Raw genomic sequence first — 18,126 nt, forward strand, 5'->3', positions numbered from 1 at the left:
AGTGTGGGGGGGTGGGGGTGGGGGCAGTGAGGGGGGTGGGGGTGGGGGCAGTGAGGGTGGGTGGGGCCAGTGAGGGGGGGTGGGTGTGGGGGCAGTGAGGGGGGTGGGGGCAGTGAGGGGCGGTGGGGGTGGGGATGCGGGCAGTGAGGGGGGGTGGGGGCAGTGAGGGGGGTGCGGGGGCAGTGGGGGCGGGCAGGGCAGGGGGGCAGTGGGGGGATGGCGGGGGCAGTGAGGGGGGTGCGTGGCGGCAGTGAGGGGGGGTGGGGGCCGTGAGGAGGGGGTGGGTGGGGGCAGTGAGGAGGGGGTGGGTGGGGGCAGTGAGGAGGGGGTGGGTGGGTGGGTGGGGGCAGTGAGTGGGGGGTGGGTGGGTGGGTGGGGGCAGTGAGTGGGGGGTGGGTGGGTGGGGGCAATGACGAGTTGGGTGGTTGGTGAGTGTGGGCAGCGATGAAGGGGGTGGGGGCAGCGAGGAGGGGGGTGGGTTGGGCAGTGGGAAGGAGGTGGGTGAGGGCAGCGAGGAGGAGCTGAGTGGGGGCAGCAAGGAGGGGATGTGTGGGTAGGTGGGGGCAGTGAGGAGGGGATGGGTGGGTGGGTGGGGGCAGTGACAAGGCGATATGTGGGTGGGTGGGTGCGCACAACGAGGAGGGTGGGTGGATGTGGGCAGCGAGGGTGGGTGGGGGCAGCAGAGAAGGGGGCGGTGGGTGGGTGGGGGCAGCGAGGAGGGCTGGTGGGGGGGTCTGGGTGGGGGCAGTGAGGTGTGGGGGTTGTGGGATGGGCAGCGAGGAGGGGGTTGGGTGTGTGAGTGGGGCCAGCGAGGTGGGGGGGGGCAGTGAGGAGGGGGGTTGGTGAGTGAAGGCAGCGAGGAGGGGGGTGGGTGGGTGGGGGCAGCGAGGAGGGTGGGTGGGGCAGCGAGGAGGGGGGTGGGTGGGTGGGTGGGGGCAGCCAGGAGGGTGTGGGTGGGAGGGGGCAGCGAGGAGGGGGGTTGGTGTGAGGGGGCAGCGAGGAGGGGGGTGGGTGGGTGGGCGGGGGCAGCCAGGAGGGTGTGGGTGGAAGGGGGCAGCGAGGAGGGTGGTTGGTGTGAGGGGGCAGCGAGGAGGGGGGTGGGTGGGTGGGCGGGGGCAGCGAGGAGGGGGGTGGGTGGGCGGGGGCAGCGAGGAGGGGGGTGGGTGGGCGGGGGCAGCGAGGAGGGGGGTGTGGGTGGGGGCAGCGAAGGGGAGATGGGTTGGGCAGCGGGGAGGAGGTGGGTGGGGGCAGCGAGGGGGGGATGGGTGGGTAGATGGGGGTAGCGAGGTGGGTGGGTGAGTGGGGGCAGCGAGAAGGGGGGTGGGTTGGGCAGCGGGGAGGAGGTGGGTGGGGGCAGCGAGAGGGGAATGGGTGGGTGGGGGCAGCGAAGGGGAAATGGGTGGGTGGGGGCAGCGAGGGGGGGTGGCTGGGTGGGTGGGGGCAGCGAGGGGGGGATGGGTGGGTCGGTGGGGGCAGCGAGGAGGGGAGTGGGTGGGTGGGGTAATCGAGGAGGGAGGGTGTGTGGGTGGGGGCAGCGAGGAGGGAGGAGTGGGGGTTGTGGGTGGGGGCAGCAAGGAGGGGGTGTGGGTGGGTGAGTGGGGAGGAGGTGGGTGGGGCAGCAAGCAGGGGATGTGTGGGTGGGTGGGGGCGGTGAGGAGGGTGGGTGGGGGCAGCCAGGGTGGGTGGGGCAGCAGAGAAGGGGCGGTGGGTGGGTGGGGGCAGCGAGTAAGGGTGGTGGGGGGGTCTGGGTGGGGGCAGTGAGGTGGGGGGTGGGGGTTGTTGGTGGGGGCAGCGAGGGGGGGGTGGGGGGTGTGTGATGGGCAGCGAGGAGGGGGGGTGGGGGTTGTGGGATGGGCAGCGAGGATGGGGGTTGGTGTGTGAGTGGGGGCAGCGAGGGGGGGGGTGGGTGGGTGGGTGAGTGGGGGCAGCGAGGAGGGGTGGTGTGAGTGGGGCAGTGAGGAGGGGGGTGGGTGGGTGAGTGGGGGCAGCGAGGAGGGGGTGGGTTGGGCAGCGGGGAGGAGGTGGGTGAGGACAGCGAGGAGGGGCTTGGTGGATGGGTGGGTGGGGGTAGCGAGGAGGGTGTGTGTGAGGGGAACGAAGTGGGGGGGTGAGGAGAGTGAGGCTGGGGGGTCCAAAAAGTGGAGGGGAGGGTGGGGGGTGAGGTGAGTGGGGGGGTGAGAGGGCGGGGAAGCAGAGGGATGGGTGGGGGTGAGGTGAGTGGGGGGGGGTGAGAGGGCGGGGAAGCGGAGAGATGGGTGGGGGTGAGGTGGGTGCGAAAGCGGGAGGGGTAGGTGGGGAGTGAGGCGGGTGGAAAAGCGGAGAGGTGGGTGAGGGGGTGGGAAAGCGGGAGAGCCAGGTTGGGGGTGAGGCAGGTGGGAAAGTGAGAGGGGTAGGTGGGAAAGTGGAGGGGGGGGGTGTTAGGGGGTGGGGTAAGCAGAAGGGTGGGTGGGGGTAAGAGTGGGTAGGAAAGGTGGTGTGAGGGGAGTTGGTGGGGAGGGGTATGCAAGGGTGTGTTGGGTTGAGAGGGAAGGAGGGATGGTAGTGCAGGAGGGGGGGGGGGACTGGAGAGGGAGTTGAATGGGGGATTGTTGCTATGCGGGGAGGAGTAATGAGTTTGGGGTGGATAAGGTGGGAATTGTGTGTTGGGGAGATGTGGGTATGTATGTTTGTGCGGAACATGATGTGATGAACAATGAAGGCTAGAATGACTAGAGCGAGGGTAGGTCCGATCAAGGATAGTAGCGGGAGATTGTGTATTGAGTCTGAAGAGATAGGAGAGGTCTTGAATGAGTACTTTTCTTCTGTATTTACAAATGAGAGGGGCGATATTGTTGGAGAGGACAGTGTGAAACAGATTGGTAAGCTCGAGGAAATACTTGTTAGGAAGGAAGATGTGTTGGGCATTTTGAAAAACTTGAGGATAGACAAGTCCCCCGGGCCTGACGGGATATATCCAAGGATTCTATGGGAAGCAAGAGATGAAATTGCAGAGCCGTTGGCAATGATCTTTTCGTCCTCACTGTCAACAGGGGTGGTACCAGGGGATTGGAGAGTGGCGAATGTCGTGCCCCTGTTCAAAAAAGGAACTAGGGATAACCCTGGGAATTACAGGCCAGTTAGTCTTACTTCGGTGGTAGGCAAAGTAATGGAAAGGGTACTGAAGGATAGGATTTCTGAGCATCTGGAAAGATACTGCTTGATTCGGGATAGTCAGCACGGATTTGTGAGGGGTAGGTCTTGCCTTACAAATCTTAGTGAATTCTTTGAGGAGGTGACCAAGCATGTGGATGAAGGTAAAGCAGTGGATGTAGTGTACATGGATTTTAGTAAGGCATTTGATAAAGTTCCCCATGGTAGGCTTCTGCACAAAGTAAGGAGGCATGGGATAGTGGGAAATTTGGCCAGTTGGATAACGAACTGGCTAACCGATAGAAGTCAGAGAGTGGTGGTGGATGGCAAATATTCAGCCTGGATCCCCGTTACCAGTGGTGTACCGCAGGGATCAGTTCTGGGTCCTCTGCTGTTTGTGATTTTCATTAATGACTTGGATGAGGGAGTTGAAGGGTGGGTCAGTAAATTTGCAGACGATACGAAGGTTGGTGGAGTTGTGGATAGTAAGGAGGGCTGTTGTCGGCTGCAAAGAGACATAGATAGGATGCAGAGCTGGGCTGAGAAGTGGCAGATGGAGTTTAACCCTGAAAAGTGTGAGGTTGTCCATTTTGGAAGGACAAATATGAATGCGGAATACAGGGTTAACGGTAGAGTTCTTGGCATTGTGGAGGAGCAGAGAGACCTTGGGGTCTATGTTCATACATCTTTGAAAGTTGCCACTCAAGTGGATAGAGCTGTGAAGAAGGCCTATGGTGTGCTCGCGTTCATTAACAGAGGGATTGAATTTAAGAGCCGTGAGGTGATGATGCAGCTGTACAAAACTTTGGTAAGGCCACATTTGGAGTACTGTGTACAGTTCTGGTCGCCTCATTTTAGGAAGGATGTGGAAGCTCTGGAAAAGGTGCAAAGAAGATTTACCAGGATGTTGCCTGGAATGGAGAGTAGGTCTTACGAGGAAAGGTTGAGGGTGCTAGGCCTTTTCTCATTAGAGCGGAGAAGGATGAGGGGCGACTTGATAGAGGTTGATAAGATAATCAGGGGAATAGATAGAGTAGACAGTCAGAGACTTTTTCCCCAGGTGGAACACACCATTACAAGGGGACATAAATTTAAGGTGAAAGGTGGAAGATATAGGAGGGATATCAGAGGTAGGTTCTTTACCCAGAGAGTAGTGGGGGCATGGAATGCACTGCCTGTGGAAGTAGTTGAGTCGGAAACATTAGGGACCTTCAAGCAGCTGTTGGATAGGTACATGGATTACGGGAAAATGATATAGTGTAGATTTATTTGTTCTTAAGGGCAGCACGGTAGCATTGTGGATAGCACAATTGCTTCACAGATCCATGGTCCCAGGTTCGATTCCGGCTTGGGTCATTGTCTGTGCGGAGTCTGCACGCCCTCCCCGTGTCTGCGTGGGTTTCCTCCGGGTGCTCCGGTTTCCTCCCACAGTCCAAAGATGTGCGGGTTAGGTGAATTGGCCAATGATAAATTGCCCTTAATGTCCAAATTGCCCTTGGTGTTGGGTGGAGGTGTTGAGTTTGGGTAGGGTGCTCTTTCCAAGAGCTGGTGCAGACTCAAAGGGCCGAATGGCCTCCTTCTGCACTGTAAATTCAATGATAATCTATGATTAATCTAGGACAAAGGTTCGGCACAACATCGTGGGCCGAAGGGCCTGTTCTGTGCTGTATTTTCTATGTTCTATGTTCTAAACACGTGCTGCCCCGCTCCCTGGCTACTGCTCCCAATTTTTTCCTGGGCCCCCTCCCCATTTGAGCCCATCCAAAAATCTGCTGCCTATATACAAACTTGCACTTCGTCCCACAGCCCAAGAGGTCACTGAGACGCTGCCGGACTGTGAACCAGTTCTAAAATTTCCAGCTTCATGGTGTTCATCACTTTGAAGATGGTTCCTCTTTGACCAAGCTTTTGGTGGTAGGGGGAGGGAGACGATGTATGTTACATGGAGTTCGGAACAGTGGCTCAATGTCTTTTTGACAACATTTTTTTGTAGCGCCTTGCGCCTTTTATCACTTTAAAGAGAATATATAATTGCAAGTTGGTGTACTGTCATTGTTTTTGTTAAAGTCTTTGAACCAAGTGAGGTTATGAGTTTGCATTGTCCTGTGAAACATGAAATCAAGTTGCAAATATGGTGATGTGCCTGTGCACAGTTCTGTATATAGTTAGCAATGCGACCTCCAACCAGCTGGTGGCGATAGAGATCTATCACGTGACTCAATGCACCCGCCAGTTGGTCGTACGACATACGAGAGGTTAGTTGCACTTAGAATGAAATGAATGAAAATCACTTATTGTCACAAGTTTGCTTCAAATGAAGTTACTGTGAAAAGCCCCTAGTCGCCACATTCCGGCGCCTGTTCTGGCTACTAAATGAATTCCATGTGTTTGTTAATAAATCATCTTTCTAGTAAAGCAACTATATGTTCTGTGTACATCATTACAATGGTTATATCACAGAACACAACAGCAGACAATGCATGCTGTATCAGAGGGGCTCAGCCAGCTACATTCATATTGTCAGAATTGTCTTTTGCCTCCATGCTCTTCGAACGGTCTCCCGAGCCCAGGTACAGTTTTTATCACCTCGAGCAATTTGGTGCGTTCGACTGGGAAGGGCGTTGTGGGCTTATTCAAAGGGTTTTACAAGAGTGAGACACCAAATATAGCCAAGAGAGCTTTCCCTCTGTTTCTTAATTTATGGGTGTGCTGAATCTGTGAGTAGCTCAAAGGTGTTGACAGGTTAGTTATTCCCACCTGCAGTTTGTGTGCCAAAAGCAGGTGCATGTGATGACGTGTCCCTTGCATAGTTGTTTTGCTGCCAATACAAATGCCAAAAGGCACCCGGTTCTATTATAGTAAAGCTCTTAGAAAAAAAAATCTTTTGGGGAAGGGCTGCAAGAATTTAAATAGTTCAGTGTGATTACAATTCCCTTTTGCATTTGAAAATATAATAGGGAAATATGAGGAAAGTCAGATTTATGTCCAGCCAGGAACAGATAGGAGTTATGTTCTTTGTCCTGAGCCCACCTGTTCAGTAAATCCTCCTACTTCAACTGCCATGCTCCGGAGCGAATGTTGGCAACATAGACTTGGTCCGTGATTATGCTTGGGCAAAGTACTGCAGTGGTTTGTCATTGCCTTCTGCAGTACGGCTGACCAGGAAGCTCCCCCGCTCTTTACCGTCTGGCATCAGGCGTGCAGTAGGACAGGGGGGTGAATTTCTGCCGAGTGATTTTGGGGAGCTGGAGTCCAAATTATTAAGTGGAACTCCGTAGCTCAAACAGGTTAGATTGAGCGTGCTTGAAAAAAAGATGTATAGGAGTCGAGGGCTTTGAATTATAGAATCTCTACAATGCAGAAGGAGGCCATTTGGCCCATCGAGCCTGCACCGACCCTCTGAAAGAAAGAGGCTCGCTCCCCCGCCCAATCCCTGCAACCCAGCCTACATTCCTGGACACGACAGAGTAATTTTATCCTGGCCAATCCACCTAACCTGCACATCTTCGGACGATGCGAGGAAACCGGAGCACCCGGAAGAAACCCACACGGGGGAAAGTACAAACTCCACCCAGACAGTCACCCAAGGCCAGAATTGAGCCCAGGCCCCTGGTGCTGTGAGGCAGCAGTGCTAACCACTGTACCACCGTGCCACTCATTATGGGTACAATGTTAGGACTATAGCAACCTTCCTTGCAATGACACAAGCCTTATCAGTGAGGGTGAGCGCTGCCACCAGTCGGATGGGAAATCAGTGCACATGGGAGGGACTTCAGGGTGATGGGACATTATAATTGGCCATAATCATCACCATCCTTGAATCGATTGACTCTGAACACATTCCGAGCTCTTCTGGCCATCGCTATTGCCTGTGGCCGACCTCTTCTCCCTCCAGGCATTCTCTTCATCAGAGGAGCTCATCCATCTCCTCCTCAACAGCTCTTCACCCCGGTGAAGTGCAAGGTGTGCAGGACGTAGCCGATGACAATGATCTGCAGATTCTATTGCAGGGCTCCACCAGACACGTCCAGGCCCCGGAAGCCACATTTTCAGTATTCCAGTGGTCTGTTCCACCGAAGTGTGAGTTGCTGCATGAGCCTCATTATGTTTGGCCTCAATCGCATTCTGTGGCCTCCACACAGGCGTCATCAGTGACCTCCACGGGTTATCCCTTATCCCCGAGGAACCAGCAGTGTAGCCACTGTGGTTGAGATTGGTTAAGGGTGAAGCTATCCCCAACACTCCCCAGGAACCTAGCACACACCTGGAGAATGCACTTTGTGTGATCGCAGAATAGCTGAACATTTAGAGAGTGGAGCCTTTGCCAATTGATCAACTGTACTCCCTTGATGCCATGGGGATCGAGAGCTACGCGAGTGCGGTCAATGGCTCCCTGCACTTGTGGGAAGTCTGTTCTCTGTGCAAACTCCAATACTCATGCCTCCTGGCTAGCCTGATCCCAGTCAGTGAATATAATTGCCACCCCTTGAGAAGAGAGCGTCTGTCACCTCTTGGTTGCATTTATGAGCAGAGGCTTGTGAGATGCCACAAAGGTCACTGATGGAGACCTGGAAGGAGCCAGATGCATCAAAGTTGAAGGTGGCTGTAACATTCAAAGCCACAGGCAGTGGATGCTCTCCAAATCCATGTGGCGCCAGCTATAGGAAGACTGACCACTATGTGTGCACCCTGGGTCGTAGCAGGTGCCTCTAAATGGCCACTCTATGTGTACCTGAGTCCCTCCTGTGGCAGCAGAGCAGGCCCTGAATTCCCTTTCCTCGGATTCTGCTGCTGCTTCTGGAAAGCCAGGCGCTTCCTTTGCCCTTGCACACCTAGCTGGTTACCCCGACAAATCCTTGCGCACATAGCCGATTACCACTCCACGAATATATATACACATAACTGGTTTACCACCCGAACCCATGCACGTATACTCGATTACCCCCCCCCTCCCTCCCCCACAAACTCATGTACACATATCCAGTTACCCCGTCTGAACCCGCACACATCTGAACACCACTTTTGCACACAGCTAGCTCATGCCCCCCCTGCCAACCACACTCCCCGGAAACCACAAGGTCCAATGCCAGAGACCCCTCTCAGACACTGAACCCCAATGCCGGAGACCCCCTCTCAAACCCCGAGCCCATAGCCAGTTCACCCCCGAAACTTCAAGTGCCCTCTCTCCCCTCTGAAGAAGCGGTGGCCCATCGTGAAGTGTGTGCTCACCTCTGAACTCCCTTCTTGAGGTAGGCTCGCCAGCTTTACATTTTTTAAAAGCAGACTTGACATCACATCACCATAGGCGGACTTTCCAGCGTGGTGGGAGGACTGCTGTTGGGAGGCCCAATGATTAGATGTTAATGAATGCAAATGGAGTTCTGCCATTGTCGGAGGCGGGGACAATTGCTTCGGGAAATCCCATTCGTATGAATCTTGTTTTTGGGCCCTCGTAATATTTTGTGCCCTTGTCGACATTTACACCAACTGCAAATAGGTGCAAAATCCCGGCCAAAAGTGGGTTCAGGTGTGACAAAATATATAAACCTTAATAATGCAACACCTATTTAAAGACGTGCAGGAATGTTATAGAAAACACTGAATATACTGTTTATATTTGTATGTTTGCCTAACAGCTACCACCCTCCTTCTTCGACAATCACTTGCGAGCGAGTATGATTGTTCACCTAAGATACTCCTTATTACTGGTCATGGGTTCTGTGAGTTCTTGCATGGCTGATGAACCCAATGTTCGACTACACGCTTGGCAGGTATTTCCGGGAGGTGGGATCGCTCCTTGGACTCTAGATCACTGGCATTCCTTTGTCAGGCTCCTTTTCCGGGCCATCCATTGCCATCAGGTGTCCTTGAAGAATTGTGGCCCTTCAATCAAGAAGTTCCTCCAAGTAGGCCTCTTCTGAGCAAGGGTCTCCAAGGCATTTCTTGGCGCCTTCAGGATGTCTTTGCAGTGCTTCCTTTGTCCTCCTCTAGTTTGGGAGCCTTCCTTGAGCTGGGCGAAGATGATTTGCTTTGGTAGTCAGGACTCTGACAGCCTAAGAACATCGTCAGCCCAGCGGAGTTGGTTTCAGATGATCATGGCCTCGGTGCTGGCGCTCTTGGCCACTTCAGGACACTGATGTTAGTTCGCCTGTCCTCCAAGCTGATGTGGAGAATTCGCCTCAGGCAACATTGATGGTACCTCTCCAGGGCCTTGATGTGGCGTCTGCATGTAGTCCAAGTTTCTAAGCCATGTAGAAGAGATGGGAGAATGACTGCTTTTCACACGCAGACCTTGGTTTTAGCACGGATGTTGCGGTCGTCAAAGACTCTCATCCTTGGCATCCAAAGGAGGTGCTCGCAGATTGGATACAATGTTGGATGGCTGCATCGATGTCGGCCTTGGAGGAGATGTGGCTCCCCAGGTAGGGAAAATGTTCCAGGTTTGGTAGGGTTTCTCTGTTGACCTTGATGGAGGGAGAGAGTGGATCTTGCCCTGGGGCGGGATGGTAAAGGACTTGAATCTTGTTGAGGCTGCGATTGATGCTTTGGTGTGCTTCTGTGAAGGTGTTGAGCATAGCTTGGCGATTTTCTTCTGAGAGTGGAGATGGCGATGTCATGTGCATGCTTACCAGCTACCACCATCCATTAAACAAGTACAGCACCTAGTCATGATCAAAGAAACATCCCTGTGCTCTACATTTTGTTCTTTTAAAAATTTATTTCATGAAAGTGGGCTTCGCTGGCAAGGCCAACATTTGCCCATCCTAACTACTCTTGAATGGAGTGGCTTGTTAGGCCATTTCAGAGGGCAGTTAAGAGTCATCCATATTGCTGTGGATCTGGGCTTGCATGTAGGCCAGATCAGATAAGGATTTCCTTCCCTGAAGGACACTTGAGCTAAAACATACAAATTCTTTGAGTGGATTTCAGTATTGGACTCCCACTTGCTTAAGTTAATAATTGGTTTCTTTTTTTAAATAAATGTAGAGTATACAATTATCTTTTTTCCCAATTAAGGGGCAATTTAGTGTCCACCTACCCTGCACATCTTTGGGTTGTGGGGTTGAGACCCATGCAGACACGGGGAGAATGTGCAAACTCCACAAGGACAGTGATCCAGGATCGGGATTGAACTTGGGACCTCGGTGCCATGAGGCAGCAGTACTAATCACTGCGCCACCTTGCCGCCCGTTAATAATTGGTTTCTACCGTGCTACTTCCTAGTAAAATGGAAAAATACATTTTTAAAGTTCTGTATTGTGTGAAAATGCGTACTGGAAGAGGTTTTGTATAATTGTCAGAATTTCAAGTGCACTACTTAAATATAATTAATTGTGCAATATCTTTGTTTGACTTTGCTTTGAAACTGTCTTGCTTTTGTTTCTCAGTGTATGGGTGTCAACTGACCATGAAGAGATTGCGAAGGTGTCAAAAAAATTTGGAGCTCAGGTGCACATTAGAAGCCCTGAGGTGTCGAAAGATACATCAAGTTCATTGGAAACCGTCTTGGAATTCTTGAAGAAACACCAAGGTATGTAATTCACATAAGTTCACCAGTTAACAGTGATCTAAAAAGAGTGCTGCTGCAAATGCGATCAATCATGCTTTGCGTGTAAAGTTCAGATAGGTGGAGACGTCTTGGATGCTTTACCCTACATTGGAACTCGGGCCTCTGAGATGAATAACCTAAGAATGTGAAGCATAGAAACGGACTATACTATCTAAATGGTTCATGCCAGTAATTATACTCCACATGAGCCCACTCTCCCTCTCTCTCTCTCTCTCTCTCTCTCTCTCTCTCTCTCTTCCCCCCCCCCCCCCCCGTCTCTTCTTCTAACCCCTTCAGCATAGCTTATGATTTCTTTCTCCCTCAGGCATTTATTTAACTTTCCCTTAAATGGCCTTTTTGGTGGAAGCTTTCACATTCTAAATCCCTTCCTGGTTAAATATGGTCTCCCTAAGTTCGCTGTTGGATTATTTTAGTGACAACTTGATATTTTTGGCCTTTGGTGTTAGTCCCTCTAAAATAGGAACATTATCTCTATTCCTATAAAGAATGATTGGAAAAAAGATAGGAGCGGGACAGATGTCCAACAGATCCACCAATCACAAAGGATGGGTTAAATTACTTGAAGACAGCTTTATAGAAAATAATTAGGTATTGTCTATTTTTTTATTCATTCATGGGGTGTGGACTTCACTAGCTAAGCCAGCATTCATTGCCCATCCCTAATTGCCCTTGAGAAAGTGGTGGTGAGCTGCCTTCTTGAACTGCTGCAATACATGTGACATAGGAACATCTCCAGTGCTGTTAGGGAGAGAGTTCCAAGACTCCAGGACCGGGAAGGAACAGCAATATACTTTCAGGATGGTGAGTGGCTTGGAGGGGACCTTCCAGGCAGTGGTGTTCCCATGTATCTGTCACCCCTGACCTTCTAGATAGCAGCCATGAGTTTGGAAGGTGCTGTCAATGGAGCCGTGGTGCAGTGCGTCTTGTAGATGGTACACACTACTGCCAGAGTGTGGTGAATCTGTGGAACTCTTTGCCGCAGAAGGCTGTGGAGCCCAAATCACTGAGTGTCTTTAAGACCGGCGTAGATAATCTTGATTAATAAGGGGATCAGGGCTTATGGGGAGAAGGTAGGAGAATGGGGATGAGAAAAATATCAGCCATGATTGAATGAGGAGCAGACCCAATGGGCTGAGTGCCTAATTCTGCTCCTATGTCGAATGGTCTTATGGGCATCAGTGATGAAGGGGAGTGAATGTTTGTGGATGGATTGCCTGAAGACTAAATATTAAATACAGGATTAAATATGAAGAACTCGCCTCACCGAGTATACCTTTTGGGTTAATACAAGTGACCAGGATGAATTGTCAACCTTGGAAACAAAAGATGGAACAACCTCAGGACAGTTCAGAAACTCTGAAGTAAAACGCCTGCTCTCATCTAACCCACCACTGGGGGAGGTGGAGACGCCAATAGTAACCCCAGAGACTCAGGGTAATGCTCTGGGGCCCTGGATTCAAATCCCACCATGGCAGATGGTGACATTTGAAATCCATACAAATCTAATGATGACCATGAAACCATTGTAGATTGTTGTAAAAACCCATCTAGTTCACTAATGTCCTTTAGGGAAGGAAAGCTGCCATCCTTGCCTGGCCTCCATGTGACTCCAACTCCACAGTAATGTGGTTGGCTCTTCTCTCTGAAATGGCCAAGCAACCAACTCGGCTCAAGGGGCAATTAGGAGTGGGCAATAAATGCTGGCCCAGTCAGCCACACCCACATCGCAAGAATGAATGTGGAAAAAAAAGGCCTGTGGGAATCTGAAATGTGGCATGGTCTTCATCTTGAGGGTGCCGGATTTTGGACATCGGAACTGTTATCGGTTGTTTAAAAAAGTAAATTCAAAGAAAAGAAAATGGGGGATTATAGGTGTCTTGAAATCGATGTGCCAAAATGATACTGTACAGAGTGTGATCCACCTCTCAAATCCATATTTGGCAAATATTAGGGAGCAAAGGAAATGGAAGAGATGATTTGTCTCAATGTAATTTATGTCCTTATTTTTCCATTCTGTTCATCAAGGAATGGCATTCTTTTATAACTTACATGTAAAAGGTTGTTTTCACTTGTGACTTTTCACCTTGTATTTAGCTGAATGTCTTCGTAACATGACACGTGTAAATGTTTTGAATGATTGTCTGCTAGTGAAGTAGAAAGAAAAATGCAAACTCCCTGTAAAGAAAGAGTGAGCTTCTCCATCATTGTCTTCTAATGCTTTGCAGTCGATATTCATTGATAACTCCTTGCCCTGTATGTATTAATCTGTGTGCATATAGCTGCAACGTAATGGGACTGGCAAACCTCTGGTACCTTCATTGAAAGATCTCCTTATAAGTCACTTCCTATCATGGACTTTAAAAATCATAACCATTCTTGTGCTCATTTCATTGGCAGAAATTGACGTGGTAGGTCAAATACAGTGCACTTCTCCTTGCCTCCAACCACGTCATCTGAAGGATGTGATAATGATGATGAAGGAAGATGGGTACGATTCTGTCTTTTCTGTTGTGAGACACCATCGTTTTCGCTGGAAGGAGGTGCCAAAAGGTAGACCCATGTGCATGATTACTTATAAGGGTACTTTAGGCCATAGCCCTCGAAATAGTGGATCCTTCTAATCGTCCAAGATTCTATAAGACTCCGGAACAGTTTCTACAGTTTGGAGGGTAGCTAATGTAACCCCACTATTTAAAAAGGGAGGTTGGGAGAAAACAGGAAATTATAGACCTGTCAGCCTGATGTCAGGAGTGGGGAAATACTAGATTCCATTATAAAAGATTTAATAGCAGAGCACTTGGAAAACCATGGCAGCATCGGACAGAGTCAGTATGGATTTACAAAAGGGAAGTAAATTATGCTTGACAAATGTACCGAAATTCTTCAAGGGTGTAAGTATAGTACAGGTGACAACGGTGAGCCAGTGGATGCGGTTTGTTTGAACTTTCAGCAAAGAAATTAGCGTGTAAAATTAAAGCGCATGGGATTGGGGGTAGTGTATTGAGATGGATAGAAAACTGGTTGGCAGACAGGAAATAAAGAGTAGGAATAAACTGATCTTTTTCCAAATGGCAGGCAATGACTAGTGGGGTGCCGCAGGGGATCAGTGCTAGGACCCCAGCTATTTATAGATATATGAATAATTTAGATGAAGCACTAAATGTAATATCTCCAAATTTACAGATGACACAAAGCTGGGTGGGAGGGTGAGCTGTGAGGAGGATGCAGAGATCATTCAGTGTGATTTGGACAAGTTGAGTGGGCAAATGCATGGCAGATGCAGTATAATGTGGATACATGTGAGGTTATCCACTTTGGTAGAAAAACAGGAAGGCAGATTATTACCTGAATGTCCAAAGATTGAGAGAGGGAAATGTGCAACAAGACCATGGTATCCTTGTGCACCAGTCACTGAAAGTAAGCATGCAGGTGCAGCAGGTGGTAAAGAATGCAAATAGTATGTTGCCATTCATAGTGAGATGATTTGAGCACAGGAGCAGGGATATCTTGCTGCAATTATAAAGGACTTTGGTGAGACCACACCTGAGGAAGGATGTTCTTGCGATATAGGGCATGCAGCGAAGGTTTACCGGACGGTATGGTGGGACTAGTGTATGAGGAGAGATTGAGTCGGTTCGGATTATATTCGCTGGAGTTTGGAAGAATAAGTGGGGAAATCTCATAGTAACTATAAAATTCTAACAGGACTAGACAGGATAGATGCAGGAAGGATGTTCCAGAACCAGGGGTCACAGTCTAAGGATACAGGGTAGACCATTTAGGACTAAGTTGAGGAGAGATTTCGTCACCCAGAGACTGGTGAGCCTGTGGATTTTGCTACCACAGAAAGCAGTTGAGGCCAAAACATTATGTTTTCAAGGAGTTAGACGTAACTCTTGGGACCGTGGGGATCAAAAGATATGGGGAGAAAGTGGGAACAAGTTACTGAGTTGGATGATCAGCCATGATCATAATGAATGGTGGAGCGGGCTTGGAAGAGCTGAATGGCCTCCTCCTGCTCCTATTTTCTATGTCTCAATGATTTAATCGTCTTTGAATAAAACATGGACACTAAGCTAGATTTTTAGACCTGATATTTTTGTTTTACTGGTTGTAACCCTCCTAAAATAACTTTGATTGGGAAATCTAAGTTCATTAGTTGTGAATTGGAAATGGAAAAGACACAAATGCTGCATGGCCTCTGTTGCTTCCTCTGCTGTGACCATGGCCGGGATTCTCCAATCCCGTGGCCAAGTTCTGACGCCGACGTGAAAAGCGACGTGAACCATTCCGGCATCAACAGTCCTCGATTGTCAGATATGCACCCCTTCCTAGGGGGCTAGGTCGGCACCGGAGTGGTCTCTGCGGCTCCAGCCGGCGCATGCACACCGCGGCTGGCGCGACTTCGCGCATGCGCGTGGGTTCTTGTCTCTGCGCCGGCTCCCGCGCAATGTGGCGGAGCCCTATAGGGGCCCGGTGCGGAGGAACATAGGCCCCCCAAGGAACCAGTCCGTCCGCCAATCGGTAGGCCCCGATCGCGGGCCAAGCCACCGTGGAGGGGCGCCCCCGGGGTCAGTCGGATCCCCCCACCAGGATGTCCCCCGCGCACACAACTTCCAGGTCCCGCCGTGTGGGACCATAAGTGACCCACGGCGGCGGAACTCGGCAGGCATTCGGCCCGTTGAGGCCCGGAGAATCGCCAGGGGGGGCGCTTTCAACGGCTCCCGACCGACGAGGCGGCGATCCCGCGGGCGCCTGAGAATCGGCGAGCAGGCGTCGGAGCGACCTGGCGCGATTTCCGCGCCCCCCCGGGGATTCTCCAACCCGGCGCGGGGGTCAGAGAATCCCGGCCCATATCTCTACCCATCAGTTATTGCAATTATCAAAGACATCACATGTAGGCTTACATTAACACTGCAATGAAGTTACTGTGAAAATACCCTAGTCGCCGCACTGAGGGAGAAATCAGAATGTCCAATTCAATTAACAAGCACGTCTTAAGGGACTTGTAGGAGGAAACTGGAGCGCCCAGAGGAAACCCATGCCGACATGGGAAGAAAATGCAGATTCCGCATAGTCTGTGACTCAAGCTGGGAATCGAACCCGGGTCCCTGGCGCTGTGAAGCAACAGTGCTAACCACCGTGCATTACTGAAACTTAATTAGCATAGACCACAACGCTTGAATGCCCCCTCAGCCCCAAATATTCCCACACCTAATGCTGCTGTATTTGAGCTCCCATCTTACTGGCAGCACCCTAACTCTGATTTCTCCCTGCTGTGCCCCCCCCCCCCCCTCAAACCCTCTACCAACTCTTCACTCTCCACTGTGACGCCCTGATCCCCCTCACCACATCTCCAACCTGCTTCTGATTTCTTCTGACCTCAGCCTTCCCAAAACATACCCCAGTTATCCCCTGTTCACCCGTCCTGCTCCTCCCTAGCTCCAGACTCCGTTCTTTGATGTTAAATTCCATGTTTTTCAACCTCAGACCAGGCCACAACCTCTGAGTTAATGTTCAGCTTGTGTAGTCAGACAGGGTTTTAAAACAGCAAGTGGTTGGAGCAAGATAAGAGGTTTTGAATAATGGAGATTCAGCTTAAAGTATGTGGTGCAATATCTGTAATAGAGACCTGCCTACAAGTTGGCCCAGGAGCTAACTACGAGGCCATAGATATTTTGAAAGGACTGAGAAACAGAAAAAGAGTGCTCTTATTGATAAAAGACAAAATTACAGTCATTATGAAAAGGCTTTTTGTAAAATAAACTCCAAAAATGATGTGTGAACTCAAATGCAAATCTGGCTCTGGATAAAGTTAATGGAGCACTTAAGATACTGTGATGCTGTTAAATTTTTGACAGATTTAACTGACTATCAGTTTTGCACATGGGCATTCAAGCGTTGTGGTCTATGCTAATTAAGTTTCAGTAATGCACGGTGGTTAGCACTGTTGCTTCACAGCGCCAGGGACCCGGGTTCGATTCCCAACTTGAGTCACAGACTATGCGGAATCTGTATTTTCTTCCCATGTCGGCATGGGTTTCCTCTGGGCGCTCCAGTTTCCTCCTACAAGTCCCTTAAGACGTGCTTGTTAATTGAATTGGACATTCTGATTTCTCCCTCAGTGCGGCGACTAGGGTATTTTCACAGTAACTTCATTGCAGTGTTAATGTAAGCCTACATGTGACACTAATAAAGATTATTATTATATATTGAATTTGATGGCAGCACAGTGGGTTAGCCCTGCTGTCTCACGGCACCGAGGTCCCAGGTTCGATCCCGGCTCTGGGTCACTGTCCGTTTGGAGTTTGCACATTCTCCCAGTGTTTGCGTGGGTTTCGCCCCCACAACCCAAAGATGTGCAGGGTAGGTGGATTGGCCACGCTAAATTGCCCCTTAATTGGAAAAAATGAATTGGGCACTCTAAATTAAAAAAAAAAAATAATTATATAATTGAATTTGAAGATGGGCTACTAGTAAAAACGGATGTTAATATCTCCATTGGCATATTGACAGGATTGGGTGTAATGTTGATTTTCTAATGTGTCTGATTTTGCTCTGTTAAGTCCACAAGCAGAAAATACTGGAAATACTCATCTGATCTGGAGAGACAGAAACAGCATTAACGTTTCAACATGATGGACTTTCGCCAGGATTCAAGACAGTAAAGAGCTGGGGAGAGTTCAGAGGGGAGGAAAGGACAAAAAGGCAGGGCTGTAGTGGGGTGGCATGAGATGGAAGATGGGAGAGATTAAATGAGAAAGGGATGGAGGCACACAGCTAATGGGGTGATAATGGTATAGTGGAAGAAATAGAAGATGGGTTTAGAGGAGCTGAAAATGACACAACCAATCATTGCCAACACCTGCTGTCCAAAATAATGGGAATAATGGTTGTGCTGTGAAATTGGCTAACTCAGCACTGAGCCTAGAAGGCAGTGTTGACCCTTCATGTCGCCCAAGGATGTCCACTGCCGTAACGGACAAAGACTCACAAACTAAAATCTCATACAATTGATTCTTTATTCGTAACCATAATATCTGAGCATACAGGTATCTAGTTGTCTCTTACAACTTTCTGTGTTTAATATACTACTCTACTTAACACTTGTCTGTGATACATTACAAGATTCATGACTTGAACTGGGATACTACCCATGCTTGATGAACTGGCCAGGTTCGCTCCACTGGGCTTGTCTTCTCTGAGTTCCGAACTCCGGGTCTTCCTTCTCGATGGTTCGTTCTAGGTTTTCGATCTAGTGACTTTGAGTCTCCCATCTTTATACTGTTTCTGCTAGTCCTTCAAAATATTGATGATGCATGTAGATCCTTCTGATGTTGAGAACATCTGTCCAAGGGTCATGTAAACAGGACACATCTGCTCCCTTGTTATCTATCAATAGCAACCTTTGGGATCACAAAGGTCAA

The 18,126-nt window shown here is 50.0% G+C and overlaps 1 protein-coding gene across 1 annotated transcript in view; it reads left to right on the forward strand.

Annotated features, from left to right (window-relative positions):
- Positions 1–18,126, forward strand: part of cmasa (cytidine monophosphate N-acetylneuraminic acid synthetase a) — a 93,313-nt gene that overhangs the window by 18,487 nt on the left and 56,700 nt on the right. The window contains exons 2-3 of the mRNA XM_072471782.1: positions 10,518–10,660; positions 13,097–13,249. Of these exons, the coding sequence (XP_072327883.1) occupies positions 10,518–10,660; positions 13,097–13,249 (296 nt within the window). The remainder of the gene's footprint in view (positions 1–10,517; positions 10,661–13,096; positions 13,250–18,126) is intronic.

The sequence above is a fragment of the Scyliorhinus torazame genome, chromosome 13 (assembly GCF_047496885.1).
Source record: "Scyliorhinus torazame isolate Kashiwa2021f chromosome 13, sScyTor2.1, whole genome shotgun sequence".
Taxonomy (NCBI): domain Eukaryota; kingdom Metazoa; phylum Chordata; class Chondrichthyes; order Carcharhiniformes; family Scyliorhinidae; genus Scyliorhinus; species Scyliorhinus torazame.